The sequence below is a fragment of the Pygocentrus nattereri genome, chromosome 9, assembly GCF_015220715.1.
Source record: "Pygocentrus nattereri isolate fPygNat1 chromosome 9, fPygNat1.pri, whole genome shotgun sequence".
Classification (NCBI taxonomy): domain Eukaryota; kingdom Metazoa; phylum Chordata; class Actinopteri; order Characiformes; family Serrasalmidae; genus Pygocentrus; species Pygocentrus nattereri.
This window is the reverse complement of record NC_051219.1, coordinates 22658569-22684120: the sequence shown is the minus strand read 5'-3', so window position 1 is coordinate 22684120 and position 25552 is coordinate 22658569. Positions and strand designations below refer to the sequence as shown.

The window sequence follows — 25552 nt, the reverse complement described above, 5'->3', positions numbered from 1 at the left end:
CCCATCTTCTGATGGCTGCTTCAGCAGGATAATGCACCATGTCACAAAGCTCATATAATCTCAAACTGGTTTCTTGAACATGACAGTGAGTTCACTGTACTCCAATGGCCTCCACGGTCACCAGATCTCAATCCAATAGAGCCCCTTTTGAGATGTGATGGAATGGGAGATTCACATCATAGATGTGCAGCCGACAAATCTGCAGCAACTGCTTGATGCTATCATGTCCTTATGGACCAAAATCTCTGAGGAATGTTTCCAACACCTCGTTGAACGTATGCCAGGAAGAATTAAGGCAGTTCTGAAGGCAAAAGGGGGTCCAACCTTTTACTAGCAAGGTGTACATAATAAAGTGGTCGGTGTGTGTGTGTGTGTGTGTGTGTGTGTGCGCGCGCATGCACAGGGACACCTTCCAACTGACCACTTTATTAAGTCCACCTTCTTGTATCTACACTCGCTGTCCATTTTATCAGCTCCACTGACCATATAGGAGCACTGTAAAGACTGTAGTCCATCTGTTTCTCTGCATACTTTCTTACCCTGTTCACTGACTTGGTGGTGGTGTGTTGGTGTGTGTTGTGCTGGTGTGAATGATCATTTATGAACGATCAGACAGCAGTGCCGCTGTTTGTAACCACTGTGTCCACTCACTGTCTACTCTATTAGACATACTGTGTTGATCCACCTTGTAGATGTAAAGTTAGAAACAATAGCTCATCTGCTGCTGCACAGTTTGTGTTGGTCCTCATCTAGGCCTTCATCAGTGGTCACAGGAAGCTGCCCACCAACACACACCAACACACCACCACGTCAGTGTCACTGCAGTGCTGAGAATGACCCACCCTTCAAATAGTACCTGCTCTGTGGGGGTTCCTGTGTGGGTCCTGACTATAGAAGAACAGGGTAACAAAGTATGCAGAAAAACAGATGGACTACAGTCTTTCATTGTATAACTACACAGTGCTCCTACATGGTCAGTGGAGCTGATACAACGGACAGTGAAGCGAATCTGTGTATGTTGTGTGCGTTATTCTAAGTTGCGCTGTTATCCAGTAATTATTACCTGTCACAGGAGCCAACTCAAACTTAGTGAGCACAATGTGTACTGTACTCAGACAAGTGGGCTGCATCTTTTAGCCCTGTAACTGCTCGACATGTTAATTTCATTCCCATTCTGAACATACCTGAGGCGGGTGAAGGATGTGGAATTGTAGTTCCGTGGTTCAGAGGGGCTGGCAGCAGGAGTGGTAAAAAATTTCAACACTGAGTAAAGCCTTTGCTAAATCCTTTGAGCCGCCTGCATTGTTCTATTTGTTTTGAGTTGACTTAAAGTCCAGTGAGCTTTATTACTGCACTTTCCAAGACACTACAAAAGATTTCATAAAATTTTAAACGGATAAATATGTAAAAAAAAAAAAAAAAATTTTCAAATGAAATGAAAATTTCATGCTGTTTTATTAATCTCGTAATGTATATACGTTTAAAAAGTCAACATTAGCTCTGTTGGTTGTTGTATTTAATTCTGAATACCTCCTGACTGCTGCTGTATGTAGTCTCACTTCTCTCTCTCTGACTTAAATAGCCTTAGCTAGTTAGCCTCACTTCTCAATGAGCTTTAATTAGCTTCACTTCTGGATTTAGTTAGCCTTACTTGTCTCTGATCTTTAGTTAGCCTTGCTTCTTGATGGGATTTAGTTAGCCTTGCTTCTTGATGGGATTTAATTAGCCTCACTTCTCAATGGACTTTAGTTAGCCTTGCTTCTTGATGGGATTTAGTTAGCCTCACTTCTCACAGAGTTTTATTTAGCCTCACTTCTCACTAGGATTTAGCCTTACTCCTTATTGAGATTAAGTTAGTCTTAATTCTTGATTGGCTTTAGCCCCACTTTACGCTAGACTTTATTTAGCCTCACTTGTACCTGGCAATTAGCTAGCCTCAATTTTTGCCAGGCTTTAGTTAGCCTTACTTCTTGTTGGCATTTAATTAGCATCAGTTCTCACTGAAGATCTGGAGAAAACATTAGCTATCATTGACCAGTGAAATCTGATTTGACTGTGTAGATGAACAGATGGTCTAAAATATCTCTCTCCCTCTCCCTCTCCCCTTCTAGATCCAGTGGACAAAGTTGAAGACAAGCCCAATTTGCTTGGTGAGATTTACTTTCTTTCTGTATTTCTCCTTAGAGTTTTTATATGCCCGCTGTCTCTCTCACTCTAAAGTCTGCAGGTTTATTATCAAAAAATACTCGGTTTCATTGCAGTCTAGAGATCTGCACAAGACAGATGTTTTAGTCCTTCTCGTGCAGAAAAGTTAACCTAAACGTTTGTCCCACTCCCGTCCGCAGTCCAGCTGGTTTCCACCTGGTCAGTTAGTTACGACTGAAAATGACTGTCACAGATCAGACTACGCTTTAGATGTTTTATTGTTGTGCAGTTGCCGTTTACGAGCACTTTGCAGAGCTCTGTCTGTCTAAGGCTATGTTTACACAGCAGGTAAAAGTGGCCAAAATCTGATTTTCTCATCAAATCAGATTTTTTTTTAATTTGGCTGTTCACATTATCTTTTAAATGCGACTTCTATGTGAAATCGAAAACCGAAACCGACCCGCATGCATAAAAGAATAATGCTTCACGTGGCCATCCAGAGGTGAACAATCATGACGACCTGCGAACGCCAGTCGTTCCCAGAGCTTTCAGATGCGTCTTCGCCAGCATCACAGGAGCGATTATGAAGTTCCAGTGGTTGACAGCTGGGCTCATCACCCAGAATGTGTTTGAGTTGCATGTTATGCGGCCATGGTCACTTCTTTGGTTCCTGTCCTCGGATTCTTCTGTTTTTTTTGACGCTGCAGCCTCGGGCTCCTAAAGCCGCGTTCGGCCGTTTTGTACAAAACCTCTTCGAACACAGAGCCGTTGCATTAAGTCTCTTCCAATTTTTTGATACAGAAACATCAGCCTAAATGTTTGAGTCTTGGCAGCACAAAGTTAAGACGAACATGGAGTTGGACTGACGTAAAAGTCGTTCGAATTCCGATCTGACATTTCAGACCGAGTCGCATTGCCGCAGATCGGATACGGATCGGATTTCAGTACCACATATGAAAGCGGAATTGAAAATGTCAAATTCAGTGCGTTTTTCGCTGTTCACGCTGCCACACAGATTCATCTGAGTCACACATGAGGAAAAAGATTGAATTTGGGCCACTTTTATCTGCTGTGTAAATGTAGTCTAACTGTTTGTTTGTCTGAAGTGCTACCATTTCTTTAGCCTACAAGAACGCAATGAATGGGTGTGCATGTGATTCTCCTCTCTCTCTCTCTCTCTCTCTCTCTCTCTCTCTCTCTGTGTCTGTAGTTTCTGGATAAGGTGGAGGTGGAGATGAGGACTTGCGAAGAGCCCCGCCCCCCTAATGGACCCTCCCCCATCGCCATCACTGCTGGTCAAAGGTCAGAGTGCACTGTTCTGTGGTCAGACTATTTCTCTGAGTGCTGAATAATAAGATCTGATTAATGGAGTGTAAAACGAGGAGACTCAGTAACAGAAGGGAGAGAGAGAGAGAACAGAGAGAGCATAGAGTGTGAGCGAGATAGAGACGGCCATCATCCACATTAATAGTGTGCTGCTGAGTCTAATAGAATTTCTGAGAAGTCATAACTGCATTAATCTCTGAGTCTATCACTGAAACTGATCTTAGAAAATAAGAGAAGCAGTAATGCACTGCAGTGTTTCTGCTGTTCTAAAAAATTATTAATACTCAAACAGCAGCACTTATGTAGCAATTTTTATTTTATCTCTCAAATTTAATAAAGTCTCAAAATTAACAAAGTATTATCACATTTCAAGGCAGGTTTTATTGTCATTTCAGCTGTATACAAGTAGACAGTGAAATAAAACAACATTCCTCCAACACAGGAACACAAGTGCAAGACAATACAGTACAGTAAATAAATCTGAAAGGCCTATGATGAATACAAAACAGGACACAGGCAGTACACAGTACTGAGAGTATGTGGAGTTGTGCAAAGCAGTAACATGGTATGACATATTAACATCTTAGCAGATGGTCTAGCACTTATGAGCATAGCAGTTACTGAGGTAGCAACCAAAGCAGCAATATACAGTATTTGGCTGATATAGTAATTCTAGCAGCAACAATGTTAAAGTGAAGTCTAAACAGTGCAATAATGTAAAGTCAGATATTTTTGTAGAAATAAAATGTGCAAAAATGTTAATATTCAGATTTTCAGTCATGTCAAATTAAGTGTTTCAGTGAAATGCAATAATTATATTTTTAGTGTTCCATGATTTGGAACGGCAAGAAGAATTAATAATAAAATAAAGCAAAAAGAGATCCAGGTACCTTTTTTTTCTGTAACAAACCTGTATCTCTAAAATGAAAAGCACGTTTATCAAACTTAATGCAATGAGCTTTTATTTAAAAGTAGTTCTGGTGCTTCGTTCATTCCGAATAAAGTAGAAATGGTAGAAAGAGCAGCTGGGACATACGCGGTTGAGGTTTTGAAATTTGAAGAATTTTAAACTTTCGAGATGTGTAAATTTTTTTTTTTTTTTAATCTGTTGGGTTTCTATAAGCTTCTAACACTGATACCTGTTGTGGTGTGTGTGTGTGTGTGTGTGTGTGTGTGCGTGTGCAGTGAGTACGGTTTTGCGGAGAAGGTGGTAGAGGGCATGTCTGTCATCATCAACTCCATCACCATTAAAGTCCAGGCTCGAGCGTTCCACGCCTCCTTTGAACTGTGGCAGCTGCAGGGCTACAGCCTCAACCCTAAATGGCAGAAAACTGACCTCCGATATACACGCATCACTCACCCCAAGAGGGGAGAGGTACTGCTAACGCTAATGCCAACTTGATCACCATGTGAAACATTTAGTATCTGCTATTAATTATTTAGCAACTACTATGAATTATTCAGTATCTGCCATTATTCAGTAACTACTCTAAATTATTCAGTATCTACTATGAATTATTCAATAATTACTATGAAATGTTCAGTATCCGTAATAAACAAATGCACTTTAAGTACTTTTCTGCTCCATGTTGTTGGCCAGACAGCCGTAAACAAATTTGTCCACTTTGATTGTCCTCAGCTGTATCTTAAGGAATTTTTAATGAGGGGCCGCTGCTGAGTCTACGTCAATGCAGCATGTTTGTGTTTGTGTTTAAGGTTCTGACCTTTAAGGAGATTAACTGGCAGAGTCTTCGTATTGAGGCGGATGCAATAGAGAGTGAGGATCAGGACCTGGGCAGCACTCCGTTACGCCTCATCACCAACCAGGGCCGCATCCGCATCGCCCTCAAACGCAGGGTATGTCACAAACTGCTCTCATTTCACACGGAGGCTACGACTCAAACCACTCACAGTTTAGAGGCAGTGTGTGTCCCAAACGTTTTAGATTACATTCAAAACCACTAACATTTGCAGGGTATGCCCCACATTTCACACTCTGGGTACTTTGCAAAACTGCTCACATTTCACACATAGGGTATGTCCCAATCGCTTGCATTTCAGATGCAGCGTACATCCCAAACCACTCACATTTCACATCTGCTCTCTGTCTCCATCCTGCAGGTGAAGGACTGTAATGTTCTGGCCTCAAAGCTGCTTTTCATCTTGGATGACCTGCTATGGGTTCTGACCGACTCTCAACTCAAAGCTGTGATCCATTACGCTAAATCACTGAGCGAGGCCATGGAGAAATCCGCCCAGCAGAGGAAGAGCATGGCGGCCGAATCCCTGCAGGTACTGCCATTTATGAAAGCAGTGATTAATATTTTTTGGAAGGGTTATTGATAAATATCTACAGATAGATAGATCTGTTGATTGATTGATATGTATGTAGGTAGGTAGGTGGGTACTTTTGAGTTTAATGTCATTAGAAATGTGTATTTTGGAAGCTGGTTCGTGTCTGCGTGGAGGAATGTAGAGGAATGTAGATCATGCTCCACATTTGTTGGCCTGTTTCTCTGTTTGTGATGTTCATGGTGAAGCCATGAGCGTGAGGTGTTGTGGACCACAGTAACTTCAGTGTGAGTCTCTCCAGAGCAGCAGATTTATAGCTCCTTCAGTTCTATTCACTTTAGTCATTACTGAGAAATTACACAGGGCAGTATGGGGAAAATGTGCTGTCAGTGTTGTGTAACTCTGCACTGCATCACCCAGATTTACACCAAAATGTTCCAGTTCTGTTTATCTCACACATGATCAGCAGCACAAAGCAGCTCTGTAAATACAGAGTAAACTACAGCACTTAAAAACAGCCAGAGATTAAAGGAAACTGTATTCGTTTATTCCAGTTAGGCCTATCACAACTATTACATAATTTCCTGATCACAGTTATTATTCAGTCTGACCACAGTCATTAGATTCCACAGTCATAGTGTATCAGTCAGCCAGTCAATCTTTATTTAGATTTAGAACTACATTAAGGGTGCCCCTACACTACAGTGTAGTCAAGCAAGTTAAACAGGGATTAAAAAATGTTAAAATCAAACTGACTCAATGAAATCAAACCACTGACAAGACTGATAAGACTAAGTGAACAAAGAAAATGTTTTAAAGTAAGTAAAAAAAGATAAGCTCAAATAAGAAATATGGCAGTAAAGTATGTAATGAAAAATAATATAGACAAGAAGAAACTAGATATTCTTTAAATAGTAAAAGTATAAATTATATAAATGATAAATACAATTTTTCAGTAAAATAGTAAAATAAAATAGAGCACTGAGCTGAATGCATTTTCATTGTTGGCTTGAAATGTAATGAATGTAAATAAAAGAAAACACCTTTAAATGTGTGTGATGATGCTTTTAGGGGGACAGTTTAATTTGAAAACTGGTATAGCTACTAGGAGTCACATGACTTGACAGTTATGTGACAAAAATTGACTAATCACTGATGACATCATGATTAAAACCACAGGACAAGGAAGCACTTTGCAATGAGGGACTAAAAATGTGTGATGAAGCCAAATTTCACAGGTCTGTTGAGCGTGATGCACCCTTTCCAACAAACCTTGGATAACTTTGCTATCCTTTGGAGAAGCGGAGATATGGAAACTTGCAAATTCTTATCTAGCTTAGGTGCACCCTAGACAGCCTTGCCAAGATGCCCGCCTGTCACGGAGATCCAGAGAGCCAGAGAAATTTATAGCGCTGTAACTTGGTGACAATAAGAGTAACCGATTCCAAACTGTGCAGGATTATTGGCGTTAGGCCACCTCTCCAGTCACACAGGACTTTTTGTTGTAGTTTGAGAGCAGTGTTCAGCATCTGACTGACTTTTTGAAGCTCTCAGCAGAGAAATGATGAAATGAAGCCGAACTCCACAGGTCAGTAGAGTGTGATGTGTCCTTTCCCACACAGATGTGGTCCCTGAAATCACCAGCATCCTTACCTGCTGTCTCTGAGGCATTCATGTTATTAGCGTCATAATCACGTGATTAGCGAATGATTGACATCAAGATTCAAGCATCATTTCCGAGCAGTACAGTTGACTGGTCTGGGCATCCCCTCATAGCTACTGCTAATTTTAGCTTTTATACCTGCAGAACAAGTGCTTTTCGCTTACATGTTCACAACCTCAAAAGAAAAGTGTGATTTTAGTTGATTGTGTAGCTGCAGACACTCGTTAAGTGACTGCTTAGCTGTTTCTAATTTGTACTTTACAGCAATAAATGATCAAAACAGTTACATTGTTAATCCCAAATGTTTAAATGATAACGTGTGCATTATGAGACACTTCAGTCTTTGTATAATGCGAATTACTGTCAGTTTACTGTCGCTTTTTTGAGTGTTGATTTTGTATATTATTGACTTTATTTTTCAGACAGCTCCTCCTTCTCCTGGGCCACACTCCCTGTGGGCGGAGCCTCCTCCAGCTCCAGTGGGCACGCCCAGTACTCTAGCGCAGTACTTCGACCTCCATGACGTGAAAGAATCGTCCTACCACACCTTTATCTCCCGCCTGGACCTGCACATCTGCAACGACAGCTCATCAGCAGAACCTGGTCAGATCATATCTGTCAGCTCAGCACACCTATCCTATAGCCTGCTTTACACCAGACACCATAAGCTTGCAAATATGTAAATCTAAAATAAATTTAGTTATGTAGCATTACTGCTACTGAGCGCTGATTGGTTAGCATTACTGCAACTTGAGTGTTGATTGGTTGGTGACTTTATAAGCTTGTAAAAGATCAAAAGGAGCCCATTCATTTTGAGCTAAGGAGCGCCTTCTAGTGTCTAACACACCCAGAAGACTTAATTGTGTGCTGATTCTCTTCACTGCATGTTTTCTGTTTCAGCCCAGGCTTGACCTCTGCCCTCTCTTCTTTAGATGACCCTCCTGTTCCAGGCTCTCAGGGTGCTATGCAGCTGACCTTCCGGAAGCTGGGCTGTGATTATTACCCCTTCCACAGGCCGGGTGAGTATGTGAGGGGACGTTTCTGTGGTCCTGCAGGCAGGCAGTGATGTAATCGTTTATGTCTGTGATTCTCTGTGTCTTCTCTGTTCTTGACCATTAAAGCTCTGAGCTCAGCAGGCTTTCCAGTGCAGTGCTCCTCTGAGTTCAGGGTTATGTAATAGCCTCTGTCCCTAAAGAGTGGAGCGGCCATTATAGAGGACAAACTAATGTCACATGGATATTTAATGTAGTTGAACAGGTTCCACTGAAATGTGCTTTTGGTCGTCTTCTCGTGTTCACACAGTAACGTCATCTGGGAACTTTCACAGATGTTTTAAAGACTTTTAAGGATGTTTTTATAGCATAAAAGTGAGGTGTACAGCATTCACTCCTATATTATTTTAATCTCCTCTTAGTGTGTGTAATATAGCAGAGTTTAGAAGCAGGTCACAAATCTGGTCTGTTACACTGCTAATAAATTCTAAGCTGTAGTGACAATTGAATGAACCGTTTTGAGCTACTTGCTTAATGGACAGGCTTAAAGCAGTAAATTTAAATAATTTTTGAGCTCAGAGACACATGGTTATTTCAATAATGCAAGAAATTAAAATGAAAAAAACAAGCATCTCTATTTTTGTAATTTGAGCTCAGCAGCTCAAAGAAGGAATAAAATCATGAAAAAAAATGTCACTGTGTGAATGATGAATGGATCAATAGAAAAGTTTGCATGGAATAATCTCTTTACACTACTTTACACTACTTTACATTAAAAGAAACAAATGTTTTCAGTCTCCCCTGTAAAGTTACCATTTTGGAGGTATAATTTTTTTGCACAGAATGAATGTGAGTTTCTATGCATTGTTTAGAAAAGTAAAATTACCATTTCCACTGAACAAAGCACATAAACTCACATATTGTCCTTTAAAAAGCACTGAATGTGATTTTAACATGTGTACAGTGACTCTGAAAATGCAGGGACACAGCAACTTTGTTGTGATAAAGCCCTCCATTTGAGTTAGTTTGTGTGTGTTCATGTCTCTGTAGGTGACGGTTGCAGGCACTGGGAATGTTATTGCGGAGCGATGGACTCTCGGGCTCAGTGGGCGGCCAAATTGCTGCAGGAGTTCCAGCAGAGAGTGGACAGCTCAGGCTTTCCTGGACCTCCTACTGACCAGCAGACACCCAGCACACAGTCACCGGCCCGCAAAACTCAGGGTACCTACAGAGGCTCTATATACTATACTGACTTTATAGACACCTTTTAATATCATTTATTCAGCTCCCAGATTTAATTCTATTATATGTTTTTTATTTGTTCATTCTTAAATATGGGAGTTCTTTGAAAATAGGAATACCAGTATCACCACAGGCTGTGTGTCTTCAGTACAGAATCCCTAGAAGACTGTTCATTTGCATGTTTTATTTATTTGTTTATTCCATTTTCCTCTCATAAGTAGTTCATTAATATGCACTTTTTTTTGAAGATAACCAATTATTTATGTCATTGTCATGTTTTCTTGATGGAGATAATGAAATAATTTTCTCTAGATAGCATGAAAACAAAGTGTTTTCCTGAAGCCATCACATTTGAGAGGATTGATGATTTTGTTTATTTTTTACTATTATTTACACTTAATATATTTTAGATTAAAAATCTAGGTTTATTTCTAAAGTCTGTGATGACAAAGAAAAGTAGGAGAAGCTTTTTTGCTAAATAATTCACGATCTTGAGTAAACAAATTTAACTGTCATTAAAATACGGCTGTTCAGGCCTGCAATGCTTCAGGCCTTTAACTGACAGTTTTGAGCTGTTATTTACTGTGATGAATGATCCATATCTGTTGTTTTTATTTGGTTTTTATTAGGAGATGGGGAGTCCATTCCGAAGTCAAGTCCTGATGGTGGTCCCGCGTCTCGGACTGCTCCTGGGGCAGCTCTAAAGAGACTCCGGTCCAGCTGCATGGTGATCCGGGTGGACGATCTGGACATTCACCAGGTCTAATTCAACGCGTATATGCACTTGGAATTCTTAGATCATTATAAAACTCTATTTCAAAGGGGCATATATCATGAAAACTTCATTGAAATTGAACTATTTAAAAGCAATAGCCTGCAGCCTTTATCAGTACTATCAATGAAGCATGGATAATCAAAATCATTGCAATGTCCACATAATTCCTGAATGTACAAGGTGCAGTCGGCCAATCCTGCGCTCTGCCTTATTATATCAATGTCTACATTGTCCATCAATCACTGCTTAGCAATCTTTGCTATCCTTCACTTCCTCAAGCCTTCAGTACTTTATTAGTGCACCATTGTTTGAATTTGAAGCTCCACCTGCAGTCAAAATATGTACATATGAATGGTTAGAGTGAGATATGGTGTCCCATAGGGCTCTGTTCTAGGGCCCTTATTGTTCTCGATTTGTTTAAAGTCGCTTTGATGTATTAACATTTGATGCATCCAATAACATTTTGTCCTTTGCTTTTATGCTGTGGATACTCAGTTATGTGTCAGCTCATCCAGATTTAGTTAGAATATGGGATCTTTTTAAAATTCCCAGCCCAAAGTGAAGCTTGAGTGAGAGAACTGTATGACCATAATATGCTCAGGGGTGTTTTTTTGTTCCTCGGAATGACAGCAGAAGAAAGAAAATTTCTTTGTTCTGCTTTTCTGAGACCCCACAGGAGTAGCATCACTCTCACGTTTCTCCTGAGGGAATTGAGCTAGCAATGGGGAACCACCTCACCCACATCACATGGCTGAGTGACTCATGCAAGAAAGTGAAATTTTAACTCTAATCATAGGATGTATATTAAGCAACAAGGAAGCAGTTGGGAGAATGCCCACTTTCTCCTCACAAATAAAATATAAATACAATATAAAACGGTGAGAAGCTTCATGATGTGCATATGATATAATGACATCTGCAAAAAGTGTCATTTTGACTCATCACAGGCTGCCTGATTCTGCTGAGAACAGTAAAGTCATGCCGTTCTAAAAAGCATGCGAGAAGGAAATGGCTGGTTGCTTTATTTGTGTCTTTATCCACGTGCCAGGCATGAGTTCTTTATTTCAGTTTTTTCAGGCACGAGTTTGAATATTGTGCCCCATCAGCTTTGTATTCCCATTTTGTAAGCTTTTCAGTTTTTTTAGACCTTGCCAATGCCACAATATTTGGATTTATATGGTAATTTGAACAGTTTTTCAAAAATAATTCAGTGTGTCGGATGTAAACAGAGTGATTCAGAGTGGTTTGGTGTGAAATGGCTCAGATTTCTTTTCAGTGGTGGTGATGGGAACCAGGAGTCACCATGACTACAACACAAATATAGACATTTTTATTTACTATCCATAACCACCAGTGAATCTACACTTGTCTTCTGAATCGTATATGGAATGTTGATGATGGGAAAACAGAGCAAAATAAATGAAATAGTGAGCCTTCTTTGGGGACTGTTTTGCCTCACAACGCTCTGCATGTTTTATATCTGTGAATAGATTTTAAGGCCAAAATCTCAACGCGATTGTAAAACAATGTCTCAGACATCAGGCAGTGAATTCATAACCATTTCATCCACTAACTTTCTGTGAGGGAGTTTTTGGAGGTGAACATCTGTTTCCTTTTAACCACCACTGTGAACAGTTCTTTCCTTAGAATAAAGCATTTCACACCAAACAACTCTGAATGACTCGGTTTACATCTTAACTGGTTAATTATGTAAAAACTTTTTCTCATTCTTTGTAGGTAAATATTTCAGCTGTAATATTTGGTTGTGCCTGGTGTTGCAGAAATGGACATTCTTAAAAGAAAGATAATGAACAGTTACTTAAACCTCCATAAGCTTCCCTGACTTTAAACTTTTCAGTATGACTCATTTGTCCTCTTGCTACTCTCTCAGGTGTCCACAGGGGGGCGCAACAGCAAGAGAACCCAGTCTCTTCTCTCCTGTAACCGCAAGTCGCTCCAGCTAGCGGAAAACACCCCTGCCATCCACCTGCAGTTCACAGAGTACTACTTCCCCCACAGCCCTGGAATGCCTGGTATATTGAATAAAGTTCATTTATTTAATTTATTCAGAACTTAAATAGGCAAGGCAAGTTTATTTGTGCTGCACCTTTCATACACATTCATGCAATTCAAAGTGCTTTACACAAACAGAAAAATAAGAGCATTAGATAATAATAATACAGCTTATATCATTCCTGAGATTCAGCACCTCAGAAAGACTTTTGCAAGGCACAAGACACTAGATGTATTTTGTATTTTTTATGTTATGGGTGGAGTCAGTAGTATAAAACAACAGTGTTATATGTCTTTCAAGAGAACGTGGAATAGTTTCAGCATTTGTTTATATCAGTGTGCATGTAAAATAAGTAGAAGAAAGGCAGAAACAGTGTTCTGATAGTCAGTGACTGGGTGTTTAGATGTTTATATTGATCTAACTGTTTTTTCTACTCCTGCAGTTCCCTTCTCTAACCTGTATGGTCAGCTAAACGGTCTGCAGCTCTGTGTGGACGCCCCCAGCCTCCTGTGGCTGGTGCTCTTTTCCCGAGGTCTGTTGCGAACCCTGGATCAGGTTAAAGCCTTCTACCACCTGCAGGACAGCAGCAAGAGCGAGGAGCATGTGGACATCAGAGTGGACGTCACACAGCAGAAGGTAAAGGATTATGGCAGCCAGCGAATTACACAAATTTCAGTTTTTCTACTTTTATCTGGAGAATCTGTGGTCATTAGTTTGTCCTGTCTGGTTTAATTCAGTAAAAGGCCAAAACGTTCCTCTGGAATCCAGCAGATTTTTGCTCTGTGTCTGTGGTTTGTAATTGTCTTCATCATTTAATAAACTGACCCTACAGATGTGTTGGCGCTGCAGGACTTTCCTTTCTGCTTCTGTCCTGCTGTGGTGAAGGTCTTGGGCATCTTGATTCTACATGTGAACAGAGATTATAAATCTGGTGTTTGATGTTCCTTGTAGAAACAAGAGAGATCAACATGGCTGATATTTTTGCTGTTGATCTCATTAGACTACTTGGAACGCATCTGTGCTGAATTTGGACCCTTTTTTGGGCAGAAATCTCTGTGCATTTATACACACTTAAAGGAATAATTTTCTTAAAGAAAATGGTTCTAGAGTAAAGAACACTCAGCACTTAAATGGTTCTTTGCATGAATTCTTCAAATTGATGTAAATGTGTATGAATGTATTATAGATGGTTCTATAAAGAACAGGCTACTAGCGGTGCTCTGTAGGTGACCCTGCTGGTCACCAGCAAAGTCACCAAGTGAGCTAAGTGGTAGGGGTGAGGGGTTAATTGGGCTTGGGTTAAAGTCTGCTCTCATCAGTCTGACACAGGTGCACAGGAGTTTTAATTATTATACAGTGCTGAGAATTGTCCACGAGTGACAATAGACACTAATTAATGACTGACTTTTGCAGTCTGTTTATGTCTCTTCTACTTTAGCTAGACAATGAATAAAGTTAAGGCAGAACAAACATCACAGATAAGCAGCTGTTACTCACTTTTTGTGATTGAGACAGCATGTGATAATGTAGTTGGTGGTGGAGAGGATATCACTGACCCTCCCACTGACCAAATAATTATATCATTTTAGTGAGTTGTGCTTTTATCTCCTGCAGTGTGTACGCTAATGCAATACTAAAGGTAATTGTATATGTCTGAATATGTTAACTCCTAATCAGGATTCAAAAATAACTTTATCAGCTTTAATAACATTTTACGTATCAACACCTCTGATCAAACTAACTTCTTGATATCTCGAGTAGGAATCCAAAGCACATTTTTCTGGGTTCTGTAATTTCATTTGACTGAAATAATCGTCCCTATAAACTGTTCCTTTTTTTTGCTGTCCGTCTTTGTGTTGCTTCATAGCTGGTGGTTCCTCTGGACTCCTCCATCCTGGATCACCCGGATCGTCCTCAGACTCTGTGCTTTACCCTCCCTCAAGCCGTGCTGAGCAACACCCGCCACTGCCCTCATGGCTCATGCTCTGACCTCCAGGGCATCTTCTCTAGCTTCTCCAAACGACCTTTCTTCCAGACTTCACTGAGCCCGACTTTCCCTTGCGATCGAAACACGTTCCACCCTCTTCCACCGGAGTTTCTTTGTCCTCCCCCTGAAAAAAGACCAACCCGAGCACAGGACATCTGGTGTTTGAGCTTGTCCCGGGCAGCATTGTTTTTTGAAGGTGCCAGACGAGGACCTAAGGGCAAAGCTCTGCCATTTGTAGAGCCGTTTGCTTTGTCTATGTGGATGTGCCACCCAAACGCATTAAATCAGAGCTCAGGAAGTGATCTTGATGCCTCCAGAAGCCCTGACAAGCTGTCCCAGTCTGGAACAAACCATGTCTTTCCAGGACAGGATGTCCAGGAGGTACCTGGAGCTCCTTCAGCACCAGTCCACATCCTGGCACAGTCCATCACACCAGTTAAAGTGTGGTTGAACCACTACCAGTACGTAGCCCTGCTGAGGATGAAGGACTTCCTTGCCCGGCTGGCTGGAGATTTGACCCGAGACCCTCAGGATTCCCAAAGTTTGGAAAAGAAGCGGACCCATCCTCCTGCAGTTTGTGTTTCTGTCCTCTTGGAGGCACTAGAGCTCTGGCTGCTCCTGCCACCCGCTGTAGGAGAGCCAGAGGAAGTTGGTGGTTCTCCAGAGGAGACAGACACTCAGAGTCTTACGGACTCTGAACTGTCTCCATCCCACCAACCTGGAGAGCCTGCACTGCTGCAGAACAGCGCCATTAGAGAAAACGCTGCGGTAAGGCAAAGCGAAATAAATTATCTTATGATATAGTGGTGTAACCATTCAGAATGTTTGAAATGGTAACTTCAAAGGAGAAGGAAAAAACATTCTTAACTTTAAATGGAGGTTAATGGAACAAGAAATTTTTTTCAACTAATTTTGGTACCTCTCTATTTGCCTGTTCATTTATGCATATTACAAAGGTTCATGGGCATTTTTAAATTTTGTAAAATAAAAAATAAAATACAAAATGACAAAAATGGAGATACAAGATTTTATTCTAACAGCAGCAATAACTTGTTGAACATTCCATTTCAAAAGCATGGGAATTAATATGGAGGTGGCTCGATCAACATTCAAAATCATACGTTACTTATGGTTTGATTTGCAGTTTTCATTCAAAACTTCAAATTTTCTTAAGTTCTTATAAGTGATATATTTCTTATCATATGGCTGCTTGCTTTTAAGTCAGTAATATTTTGATCCCTGAAAAAAAGCAAATATTTAAATATTGAGGCTATTTCACTTTTACTGAGCCTTTACATCCAACCTGCAACCTAAACCATCTTAAACGTTAACAGATCAAAAGATGCTAATACTTAGTAACTCTGCTAACTAATGATAAGTAACGCTAGATAACTCTGGTAACTAAAAATATATAATGCTAGCTAATTTTGCTCACATTATATATTTTTATATATTACAAATTTTTGACTCTCAATTTTTGGTTCTCACGCGGGAAAGGATGGAGAGCCCTCTCTGGGTCGGGGATGAGCTCTTGCCTCAAGTGGAGGAGTTTAAGTATCTCGGGGTCTTGTCCACGAGTGATGGTACAAGGGAGCGGGAGATTGACAGGCGGATTGGTGCTGGGTCAGCAGCGATGCGAGCTCTTTACCGGTCTGTTGTGGTGAAGAAAGAGCTGAGCCATAAGGCAAGGCTCTCGATTTACTGGTCGATCTACGTTCCCACCCTCACCTATGGTCATGAACTTTGGGTAATGACCGAAAGAACGAGATCGCGAATACAAGCGGCTGAAATGGGTTTCCTCCGCAGGGTGTCTGGACTCTCCCTTAGAGATAGGGTGAGAAGTTCGGTCATCCGGGAGGGACTTAAAGTAGAGCCGCTGCTTCTCCACATCGAGAGGAGCCTGTTGAGGTGGTTCGGGCATTTTGTTAAGATGCCTCCTGGACGCCTCCCTTGGGAGGTGTCACAGGCAAGTCCACCCGGGAGGAGACCCCGGGGAAGACCCAGGACACGCTGGCGTGACTATATTGCCCAGCTTGCCTGGGAGCGCCTCGGAATCCCCCCAGGGAGCTAGTGGAAGTGGCTCAGCTAACTAAAAATATCTAACACTAGCTGAGCAGCTAACTAGTGTTAGATATTTTAGTTAGCTGAGTTATTTAGTGTTATCTATTTACAGTTAGAAGAGTTTGCTAGTCTTAGCTATTTTCGGAGAGCTGAGTTAGCTTTATCTATTCTAGTGCTTACTGAAATTAACTAATGCTAGCTAACTCAGCCAGTGCTAAATGAAAATAACTAACACTAGCTAATTTAGCTAGCTGAAAATAACCAATAGCTAACTCAGCTAATGTTGATTTGAATATAGCTAACTCTATTAATTGAATAATGTTAAATTACTGCATATAGCTAACAATAAATAATTCTGCTAACTAAAAACAGATAAGGCTAGCTAAAATGTGAATTGTTCTTGAAATAAAATAATTGTAAATGTTTGATTTTGATCATTATTATTACTGTTTTATCACCCAGGCCAACACCAGAGAAACACATGACCAGGACGATGAAGGTGATGGGGAGGGTGAGGGGTCAGTGGAGGAAGCGTGTGAAGCTGTAGAAGAAGTAGATGATGAAGCCAGTCAGGAGGAACCTCAGCATGCAACGCTAGTCACTTCCCCTCCGCTCTCTCCAGGTCTGACCCGAGACACTTCCACCTTCAGCCTAGAGGGGGAGCTGTCCAATGCCCTCAACGCCACCAAGGATGTCACTAAAGATGCGCTAAATGCCTCACTGGACCTCACCAAGGGGGCACTGTCCATCACGAAAGACGCCTTCAGCATCCTGAGCCGCGGGTCGGCTATGACGAAGCTCTTCAGCACTCAGATCAAGTACGAGTGCAGGCAGGGGTTACGGTCATTTTAATTTGGGTAGCTCTGCTTTAGCTTTTCTTCAGGTTTAGTACTGGAGCTACAAGGTTAATGTAGCTGAAGAGTAATACAGACTTGTTCTCCGTCAGTTAGCATTATGATAACTGCATACTGGAATCATCACTCGCCTTAGACTATGTGGAGGTGTTCAGTATCACTTGATTGTGGTTTCTGATACTGTATGACTCACTGTTATCTATTAACATGGACTGAAGTATGGACACAATCCAGGCTTTTAGGTGCATGAAATGTCAGTTCATAAATGACCTTAATAAACAAATATATCTGTGCAAGTGTATAAATGTCTACTGAGGTCATTTATGGACTAATATTTCCTGATCTAGTGTATAGAAGTGTTTATCAAGGTCATTTATGGATTGATATCTCTTATTCGAGTGTATATGAGTGTCTGTTGGAGGTTGTTTATGGAACGATTCTAACATATAGGACCATTTATTGAGGTTGTTTATCTCCTATTCTAGTGTATAGGACTGTTTTATTGAGGCTGTTTATGGACCGATAATTCCTTTTGTACTGTAATGGAGTGTTTATGGACTGATTTCTTCTTGTCTAGTGTATTGAAGTGTTTACTGAGGTTGTTTATGTTCAAACATTTATTCACACATTCTGATGTAATACGCATACCTAGGGCTGGGCAATACAACGATAATGATAATTATCGCGATATAACTTTCCTCAACAGAATTTCCTATATATATTCCCTGTTTGAGTGGAGTGACTGGTGATCAGTTCTCTTGTGCCCCAAGTGTTAGTGACAAGATAAGTGGTGTTACTGTACTGACCTACAATGAACTTACCTTTTTCCATACTGCCTAACAAGATTTGGCAGCGTTAAATCCCATCTGCTCCTCACAACTACAGTGCTGTAACAGTCATATTTTAGTATTAGTGCATTCCCAAGCAACAAAAATGAAAGAAAGAAGTGGGTTCATGCGAGTTACAGCCCTGATTTAAATGAAAGTAAACTGAGGAAGCTGTGAGGCACTGGAAAGCGGGACAACGCTATCTTTCCAGGCTAGCTGTTTTTAGCAACTGGCTAACTTGAAGCAGCACTCCGTCACTCGCATAGCACGGCAAATTGATGTTACTGTAGATCAAACAAGACCTGATCAAACAAGCGCTGATTTCAGTTTTACATTCCTAAAAGGAGGACTCCATTTGTCTGGTGTGATATATTGTGGTTTACCCCTCAAGCTACTGTGATGGAATAGAGAAATCTAGGCGTCGCTAGCTGAATACTGTGAAATGCTCTGACATGGATGTGGTAGGAGTGATGGTAGTAATGCGGTGATCCACCACTGACATACTGAGTCAGCGAATGTCTGCTGTCCGTACTAAGCTGACGTTGTTGAGAAACTAGTACTCGTCACCAGACAGCTAAAATAATCTGTTTTCTTTCATAAATTATGACTATTACAAAAACTGCGGCTGTGCCTTTTCAGCTGGTAAAAACAGCTCACCAGAAACGTTATCCCACTCTCCCATGACTGATTTGTGAAGTGTTCCACTGTTTGATAAGTTTTTTGTCATGCTCTGACCATAAAGGATAGTTTAAAACAGCAATTAACCACTCAGGAGCAAAAATCAGCCTTCAAACTGGCAAGAAATAATAATTTGACCTTTATGTGATAAGATTTTTGGCCATATCGCCCAGCTCTACACATACCCTATTTAAGCACCAGATTAAGTAAACAGATATCAAGATGACCTCTGTATGCTCTGTGTAGGGAACAGGCCGCTCGGCCAGATGACCCTGGTCTGCGTCTGCAGCCCCTCAAACACTCTCCTTCCCAGAATTCCTGCGATAGTGCCATCCTGGACAGCAGTGCGGCTGATGATGGACTGTCTGTGGACAGCGACACGAGCGAAAACTTCATCATCCTGCTGGACTCTGGTACAACTATTACTTCAGGAACATCACTTATTACGATCATTAGTGAAGTCCATGAGCATCACCTGTTGGCATCATTCTTTAGCATCAACCATTTACATTATCAGTTAGCATTATCTGGTTCTCCAGTCTTGCTGAACCCAGGACACTTAACAGTTTGTATTCATTGTTTATCATCATCATCCATTAGCACTGTTCATTAACTTTAGCTGTTAGCATTATCTTTTAGCATTATCTTTTAGCATTATTCATTAGCATCATTCAGTATTGTCCTTTATTAGCCTTGTTAGCATCATTAAAAATCAATGTCAGCTTTATCTGGTACTGGATTACACCTAACACTTACTCAGCATCATTCATTAGCATTAGTGTCATCTGCTATTAGCATAATTTATTACCACTAATCAACAGCATCTCCCCCCGGTAGAATCTGGTTTGGAGTCTATGCGGCCTAACGGTACTCCAGTCCACTCAGGTAGTCGGGTCAGTCCTGCTGCGGGGACAGAGGGGGGTTCATCAGCGGATCTGAGCAGCTCTCTGTCCCAGAGCACTGAGGATCTTTCCCAGGATTCAGTGAGTACCATTATTCTCTCGTATCACACCACATACAGAGGGAGTGACCACCCTCCAGTCGCGTTGTTCAGACTGCAGGAGCACTGATCACATGAAACTGTATGTCAAAATCTCAACTGAGCATCTCAAAATTATTTCTTTTTTCCAAATATTGTCTTATCATCTCCAAACAATGACTTGTGATGTTGAAATATCAACTTATATTTTTGGAATAACATCTCTCAAAATACTGATATCTCATATTTTATTTATAAGCTGAACTCCAATAGGCTTTTATAATTTTTGTAATTTTATGAAAGACATTTAAAAATCTATAAATATGTCATTGTACCTTTTTTGATTACCATCTAGCAATGCTCAGGTTGAGAATTGCTGATTTAACCAGTGAATTTTGAGTATACTTAATACTCATACAGAGCGCCCCCTGGTGGATTCAGTAGACATAACATTAGAAACAACATGATTATTGCAGTTATGTAACCAGATTTTTTTCTGTCAAGCTTTAAAAATAGTATTTAACAGTCAAGTGTTTTAAAATATTGTATGAATAAATAAAGGTAATATTCAATTTTCAAATTTTGACTTGGTAACAGTGACTTTCTTCTTGAAAGAATCACTCGTCATGAAGTCATTACTTTCTCTTATTCTTATGTTGACCTTTTTCTCCTTCAGGTATCTGTGCTGCTGCTGTCTCTGGGTGGGGTCACCTCTGTGATGGAGCTCCGTGGGGAGGATGTTGTCATGGCGACTGAGGCCCAGTCCCTCACCCCTAAGCAACTGGGCAACCAAAGAGTGATGGAGCTGCTGGCAGGACTGACGGTGGTACAGGGTGAGGATGCATGATGATGTAGTCATACAGTTAGCACCATAGTAATTGTGTGGTTCAAGCTTTCATCACTTGTTGGCTACATTAGCTTTGTAGCTCCAGTGCTAAAGCTAAAGAAGTAAACTTTAGACACCAAACAAGTCTCAGGTGATCATTGCAGTTGGAAGAACTTGGGTAAGTTTGATTTTTTGCAAACCAGTGCTTTAATTCTTCGCTCTTCTTCCTTTTCAGGAGGTTCCTCGTCCCCGGCCAGCCCGGGGGCTCTCCCGGCGGTCTGTATGAGGGTGGAGGCGGGACCTAGTGCGGGTCGTTACTGTGCAGCAGCAGAGGGGGCGGGGTTTTTGGAGGTTTGTGTGCAGGGCTGCCGGGCGGAGCTGCTGGCCTCCACTCTGAACACAATCGGACCGTTCCTGGAGGATGAGCTGACGGCCGACCCACAGCCAATCAGGCTGAGGATATACAACACCAGCCTCACACTGAAGGTCAGGGTCAGGAGTGGTGCACTCTTTTAGCCTCGCTCTATATTGATGCTGAATCTGGGGCCTGTTTGGCCTGCCTGATAGTCACAACAGGTGTCCCAATTTCAGCTTGTGATTTAAACTTTGAATTTTTACTTTGTTTGTTTTGTTGTTTTTTTTTTGAATCATGGATGCTGCATCCTCAGATCTAAAGAGGAGAGGGACCTATATCAATCCTATATTAAGCAAAAATAAGACATTTCGCTTTCCAAACTGCAGAAGTTGGTCTCCTCAGTTCCCAAAAGCATATAAAGTGTTGTTGAAAAAAGAGGTGACGCAGCACAGCTGTAAACATGCCCCCATCCCAACTTTTAAAATGTGTTGTCAGTAAAAATCAATATGGGCACATATTATTCAAGAAACAAAAAATTTCTCAGTTTCAACATTTGATATGTTGTCTTTGTACTGTTTTCAATTTAATATAGGTTTTAAATGATTTGTTCAACATTGCATTCTGTTTTTATATAAATTGTGAATAGCGTCCCAACTTTTTGGAAATTATGTTGTAGACAGTTAATCATAGTTAACTACACAAAACAATGCATGTAATCACAATTAATTGTTTAAATCTTTTGACAGAGCAATAAGCCTTGAGATCTAGTAGGTTTCTTAAATCTGTAGCTCTGTTTTTCTTTCAGGATGATGGTCCGCGGGCATACCCCACCGCTCCCCAGCCTGTTCCTGTGGCCTTCTATCTGGATGGCGTAGTTCTGGAGCGATTGGACGACGGACGCCTCACGCTCAGACGTAGGTTCACGTAACACATTTCATGGGGGCGGTACTCGTGGATATGGCTTTAACTCAAATGTGATGGCCTGACGTCTGTTTACTTCGCCCCTGCAGCCACTACCAGCCAATCAAGGGACGGTGATGCAGGAAGACAGGACAGAGCCTGCTGTGGGCCCGGAGGAGAGGGGAAGGCAGAGAAGGCATGTTAACTATACAGACACACATTTATAGATGTGTCAAAAGTTTTATTTATTTATTCATTATTTTTACTTTTTTTTTTTTAGAGATTACTTAACATGGTTTGAGGCACAAAGCTCTAGTTTGCTTCCCTATTTGGTAGCTTTTTAGTAGAATTTTCTATTCTACCTTAAATGGTGCAGCAGTTACAATCTGGCACCTTAGGCTCATGGATTTTCCGTTCCACCTTAAATGGTGCAGTGGTTACATTCTGGCTCCTCAGGCTCTTCGTTCTACCTTAAGTCCTTCCATTACTTGTTAGCTAAATCAACCTAAAGAAGCCTGAATAACTTCAGACACCAAACTCAGCCCTAGAATAAAACAAGCTGTTTTCCCTATTTTCTGTGCTCTAATGATCTTTGTTTGGCTGGTTTACAGTGAGGCACCGTGATGGCTCACACAGAAGTAACATGTTGAAACAGACAATGAATGAATGAATGAATCTCTGTGTAAATACGATGGTCATCATACAGTTTAATTAGCTATACCAGCTTGTTTTGAGAATTTTCCATTCCACCTTAAATGATGCTGCAGTTGCATTTAAGCCTGTACAAGCTGCAGCATTTAAGATGGAACACTGAAGGAAGGAGCTGCGAACAGGAAGCCCTTCAGACTGGTTTAAAGATGATCATCATCTGCTGACTGCTCGGTTCTTGTGAAGGGAATGAAAAGTGGCAATGTCCCTTCACAGCCTGGAGCTGCATTTCTACACACACACTCTGACGTTTTCATTGCTACTGCTGCTCTGTTATGTGAATATGTGAATTTTGGGGGCATGAATATTTGTAATTTGAGACTCTTACGTGACCGCTTAGGAGTTTGGAATCTGACCGTTTAATCCTCTTTTCCAAATGCGGAATTTGCATCTGAAGGAGGAGACAGCAGGGTTTAAGTTTCAGTGTCTCTGTTGCATGTACTGAACTCTCCTTATTCCACTACGCCAACATAAAAACAGTTTTACATTCTATGGCACCTTTAAGGCAGCTTTGTTCTTTCTGTGGATCTGAGCAGGTGATAAAGGACAGGTAGAGCGTTCCTGCAGTAATTATTGACTTTTACCAACTTGTGGCCCACACAGCATCTGTCTGTGTACACACACACACATTATATATATATATATATATATATATATATATGTGTGTATATATATATGTGTGTGTGTGTGTGTGTGTGTGTGTGTGTGTGTGTGTGTGTATACACTGCTCAAAAAAATAAAGGGAACACTTAAACAACACAATATAACTCCAAGTAAATCAAACTTCTGTGAAATCAAACTGTCCACTTAGGAAGCAGCACTGATTGACAATTCACATGCTGTTGTGCAAATGGAATAGACAACAGGTGGAAATTATTGGCAATTAGCAAGACACACTCAATAAAGGAGTGGTTCTGCAGGTGGGGACCACAGACCTCTTCTCAGTTCCTATGCTTTCTGGCTGATGTTTTGGTCACTGTTGAATGTTGGTGGTGCTTTCACACTCGTGGTAGCATGAGACGGACTCTACAACACACACAAGTGGCTCAGGTAGTGCAGCTCATCCAGGATGGCACATCAATGAGAGCTGTGGCAAGAAGGTTTGCTGTGTCTGTCAGCGTAGTGTCCAGAGGCTGGAGGCGCTGCCAGGAGACAGGCCAGTACACCAGGAGGCCGTAGGAGGGCAACAACCCGCAGCAGGACCGTTGCCTCCACCTTTGTGCAAGGAGAAACAGGAGGAGCACTGCCAGAGCCCTGCAAAATGACCTCCAGCAGGCCACAAATGTGCATGTGTCTGCACAAACGGTTAGAAACCGACTCCATGAGGATGGTATGAGGGTCTGACGTCCACAGATGGGGGTTGTGCGCACAGCCCAACACTGTGCAGGACGCTTGGCATTTGCCAGAGAACACCAGGATTGGCAAATTCGCCACTGGCGCCCTGTGCTCTTCACAGATGAAAGCAGGTTCACACTGAGCACATGTGACAGACGTGACAGAGTCTGGAGACGCTGTGGAGAGCGATCTGCTGCCTGCAACATCCTTCAGCATGACCGGTTTGGCAGTGGGTCAGTAATGGTGTGGGGTGGCATTTCTTTGGAGGGCCGCACAGCCCTCCATGTGCTCGCCAGAGGTAGCCTGACTGCCATTAGGTACCGAGATGAGATCCTCAGACCCCTTGTGAGACCATATGCTGGTGCGGTTGGCCCTGGGTTCCTCCTAATGCAGGACAATGCTAGACCTCATGTGGCTGGAGTGTGTCAGCAGTTCCTGCAAGACGTAGGCATTGAAGCTATGGACTGACTGAAGCTATGGACTTGTTTTAAGGACATTACATCAAAGTTGGATCAGCCTGTAGTGTTTTTCCACTTTAAATTTATGTGTGACTCCAAATCCAGGCCTCCATTGGTTAATGAACTTGATTTCCATTGATGATTTTTGTGTGATTTTGTTGTCAACACATTCAACTTTGTACAGAACAAAGTATTCAATGAGAATATTTCATTCATTCAGATCTAGGATGTGTTATTTGAGTGTTCCCTTTATTTTTTTGAGCTGTGTGTGTGTGTGTGTGTGTGTGTGTGTGTATGTGTCAGTGTCATTATATGTATGTTTTCCTTTTGATTGCAATAAAAAGTTGGTCTTTATATGTAGCATGTTTACATACCCGTCCAGGAGAAATTTGAGTCTGTTCTACAGTTTCTCATTACGATGAATGAATAACTGACATTAAATGTAGGTATTGTGATATAAATTGAGTTGTTTATGTTGGATGGTCTTTAAGTTTGGTTGTTTGTTTTGTCTGCAGATCGAGTCTCTGCAGTCTCAGCTGTCTGAAACACGCTCCGCTCTGGCTGCAGCTCTATCGGAGCGAGAGCGCCTCCTGCAGGAGATCCACAAATACAACCCTGCATTCACACTCTAGGCTCCTGCACAGGGCAACACAGCCTCCACAGCACGGTGAAGAGAGGAAGAGGAGGAAGGAGGGAGCCTTCAACGTCCCATCATGGTGGACAGATCACAGACAGCACGAGAATCAACATCACCGTCAGCATCACAGCTACTTTACACTCTCTGACCGACATTGTCAGTCAGTTTCTCCATTTCCCTTTTTTCTTTGTCTTTTCTCTCTTTCAATGTCTTCCAATTAGTTTTTTCTGTCTTTTTCCTCTATTTTAATAATTTTTCTTCCTTTCTTTTCCCCCCTCACTTTTTTATTGTTTTTTCTCCTTTTCTGGTTTCTTTCTTTCCCACTTTTCCTCTCTGTTGGTCTTTCTTTCTTTCTTTCTTTCTTTCTTTCTTTCTTTCTTTCTTTGTCACTCTTGTTCTGTTTCGATTGTTTCTTCATTTTTCTTCCCTCGCTTACTGTTATTTCTGTCTTTGTCTTTTCTTTTGGTTTGATTGGTCTCTTTTTTTTCCTTCTCTGCT

At 41.3% G+C, this 25552-nt stretch overlaps 1 protein-coding gene across 1 annotated transcript in view; it reads left to right on the top strand.

The window, feature by feature from the left end:
* uhrf1bp1 (UHRF1 binding protein 1) overlaps positions 1-25322 on the top strand; it is a 36740-nt gene extending 11418 nt beyond the window's left edge. The window contains exons 3-22 of the mRNA XM_017693357.2: positions 2112-2150; positions 3356-3447; positions 4657-4846; positions 5188-5328; positions 5593-5763; positions 7849-8029; positions 8359-8445; positions 9469-9639; positions 10290-10420; positions 12327-12468; positions 12892-13085; positions 14317-15204; positions 16960-17315; positions 19103-19269; positions 19694-19839; positions 20512-20668; positions 20897-21147; positions 21822-21930; positions 22027-22112; positions 24933-25322. Of these exons, the coding sequence (XP_017548846.1) occupies positions 2112-2150; positions 3356-3447; positions 4657-4846; positions 5188-5328; positions 5593-5763; positions 7849-8029; positions 8359-8445; positions 9469-9639; positions 10290-10420; positions 12327-12468; positions 12892-13085; positions 14317-15204; positions 16960-17315; positions 19103-19269; positions 19694-19839; positions 20512-20668; positions 20897-21147; positions 21822-21930; positions 22027-22112; positions 24933-25049 (3816 nt within the window). The 3' untranslated portion in view covers positions 25050-25322. The remainder of the gene's footprint in view (positions 1-2111; positions 2151-3355; positions 3448-4656; positions 4847-5187; positions 5329-5592; positions 5764-7848; positions 8030-8358; positions 8446-9468; positions 9640-10289; positions 10421-12326; positions 12469-12891; positions 13086-14316; positions 15205-16959; positions 17316-19102; positions 19270-19693; positions 19840-20511; positions 20669-20896; positions 21148-21821; positions 21931-22026; positions 22113-24932) is intronic.
* The last annotated feature ends 230 nt before the right edge of the window (positions 25323-25552 follow it).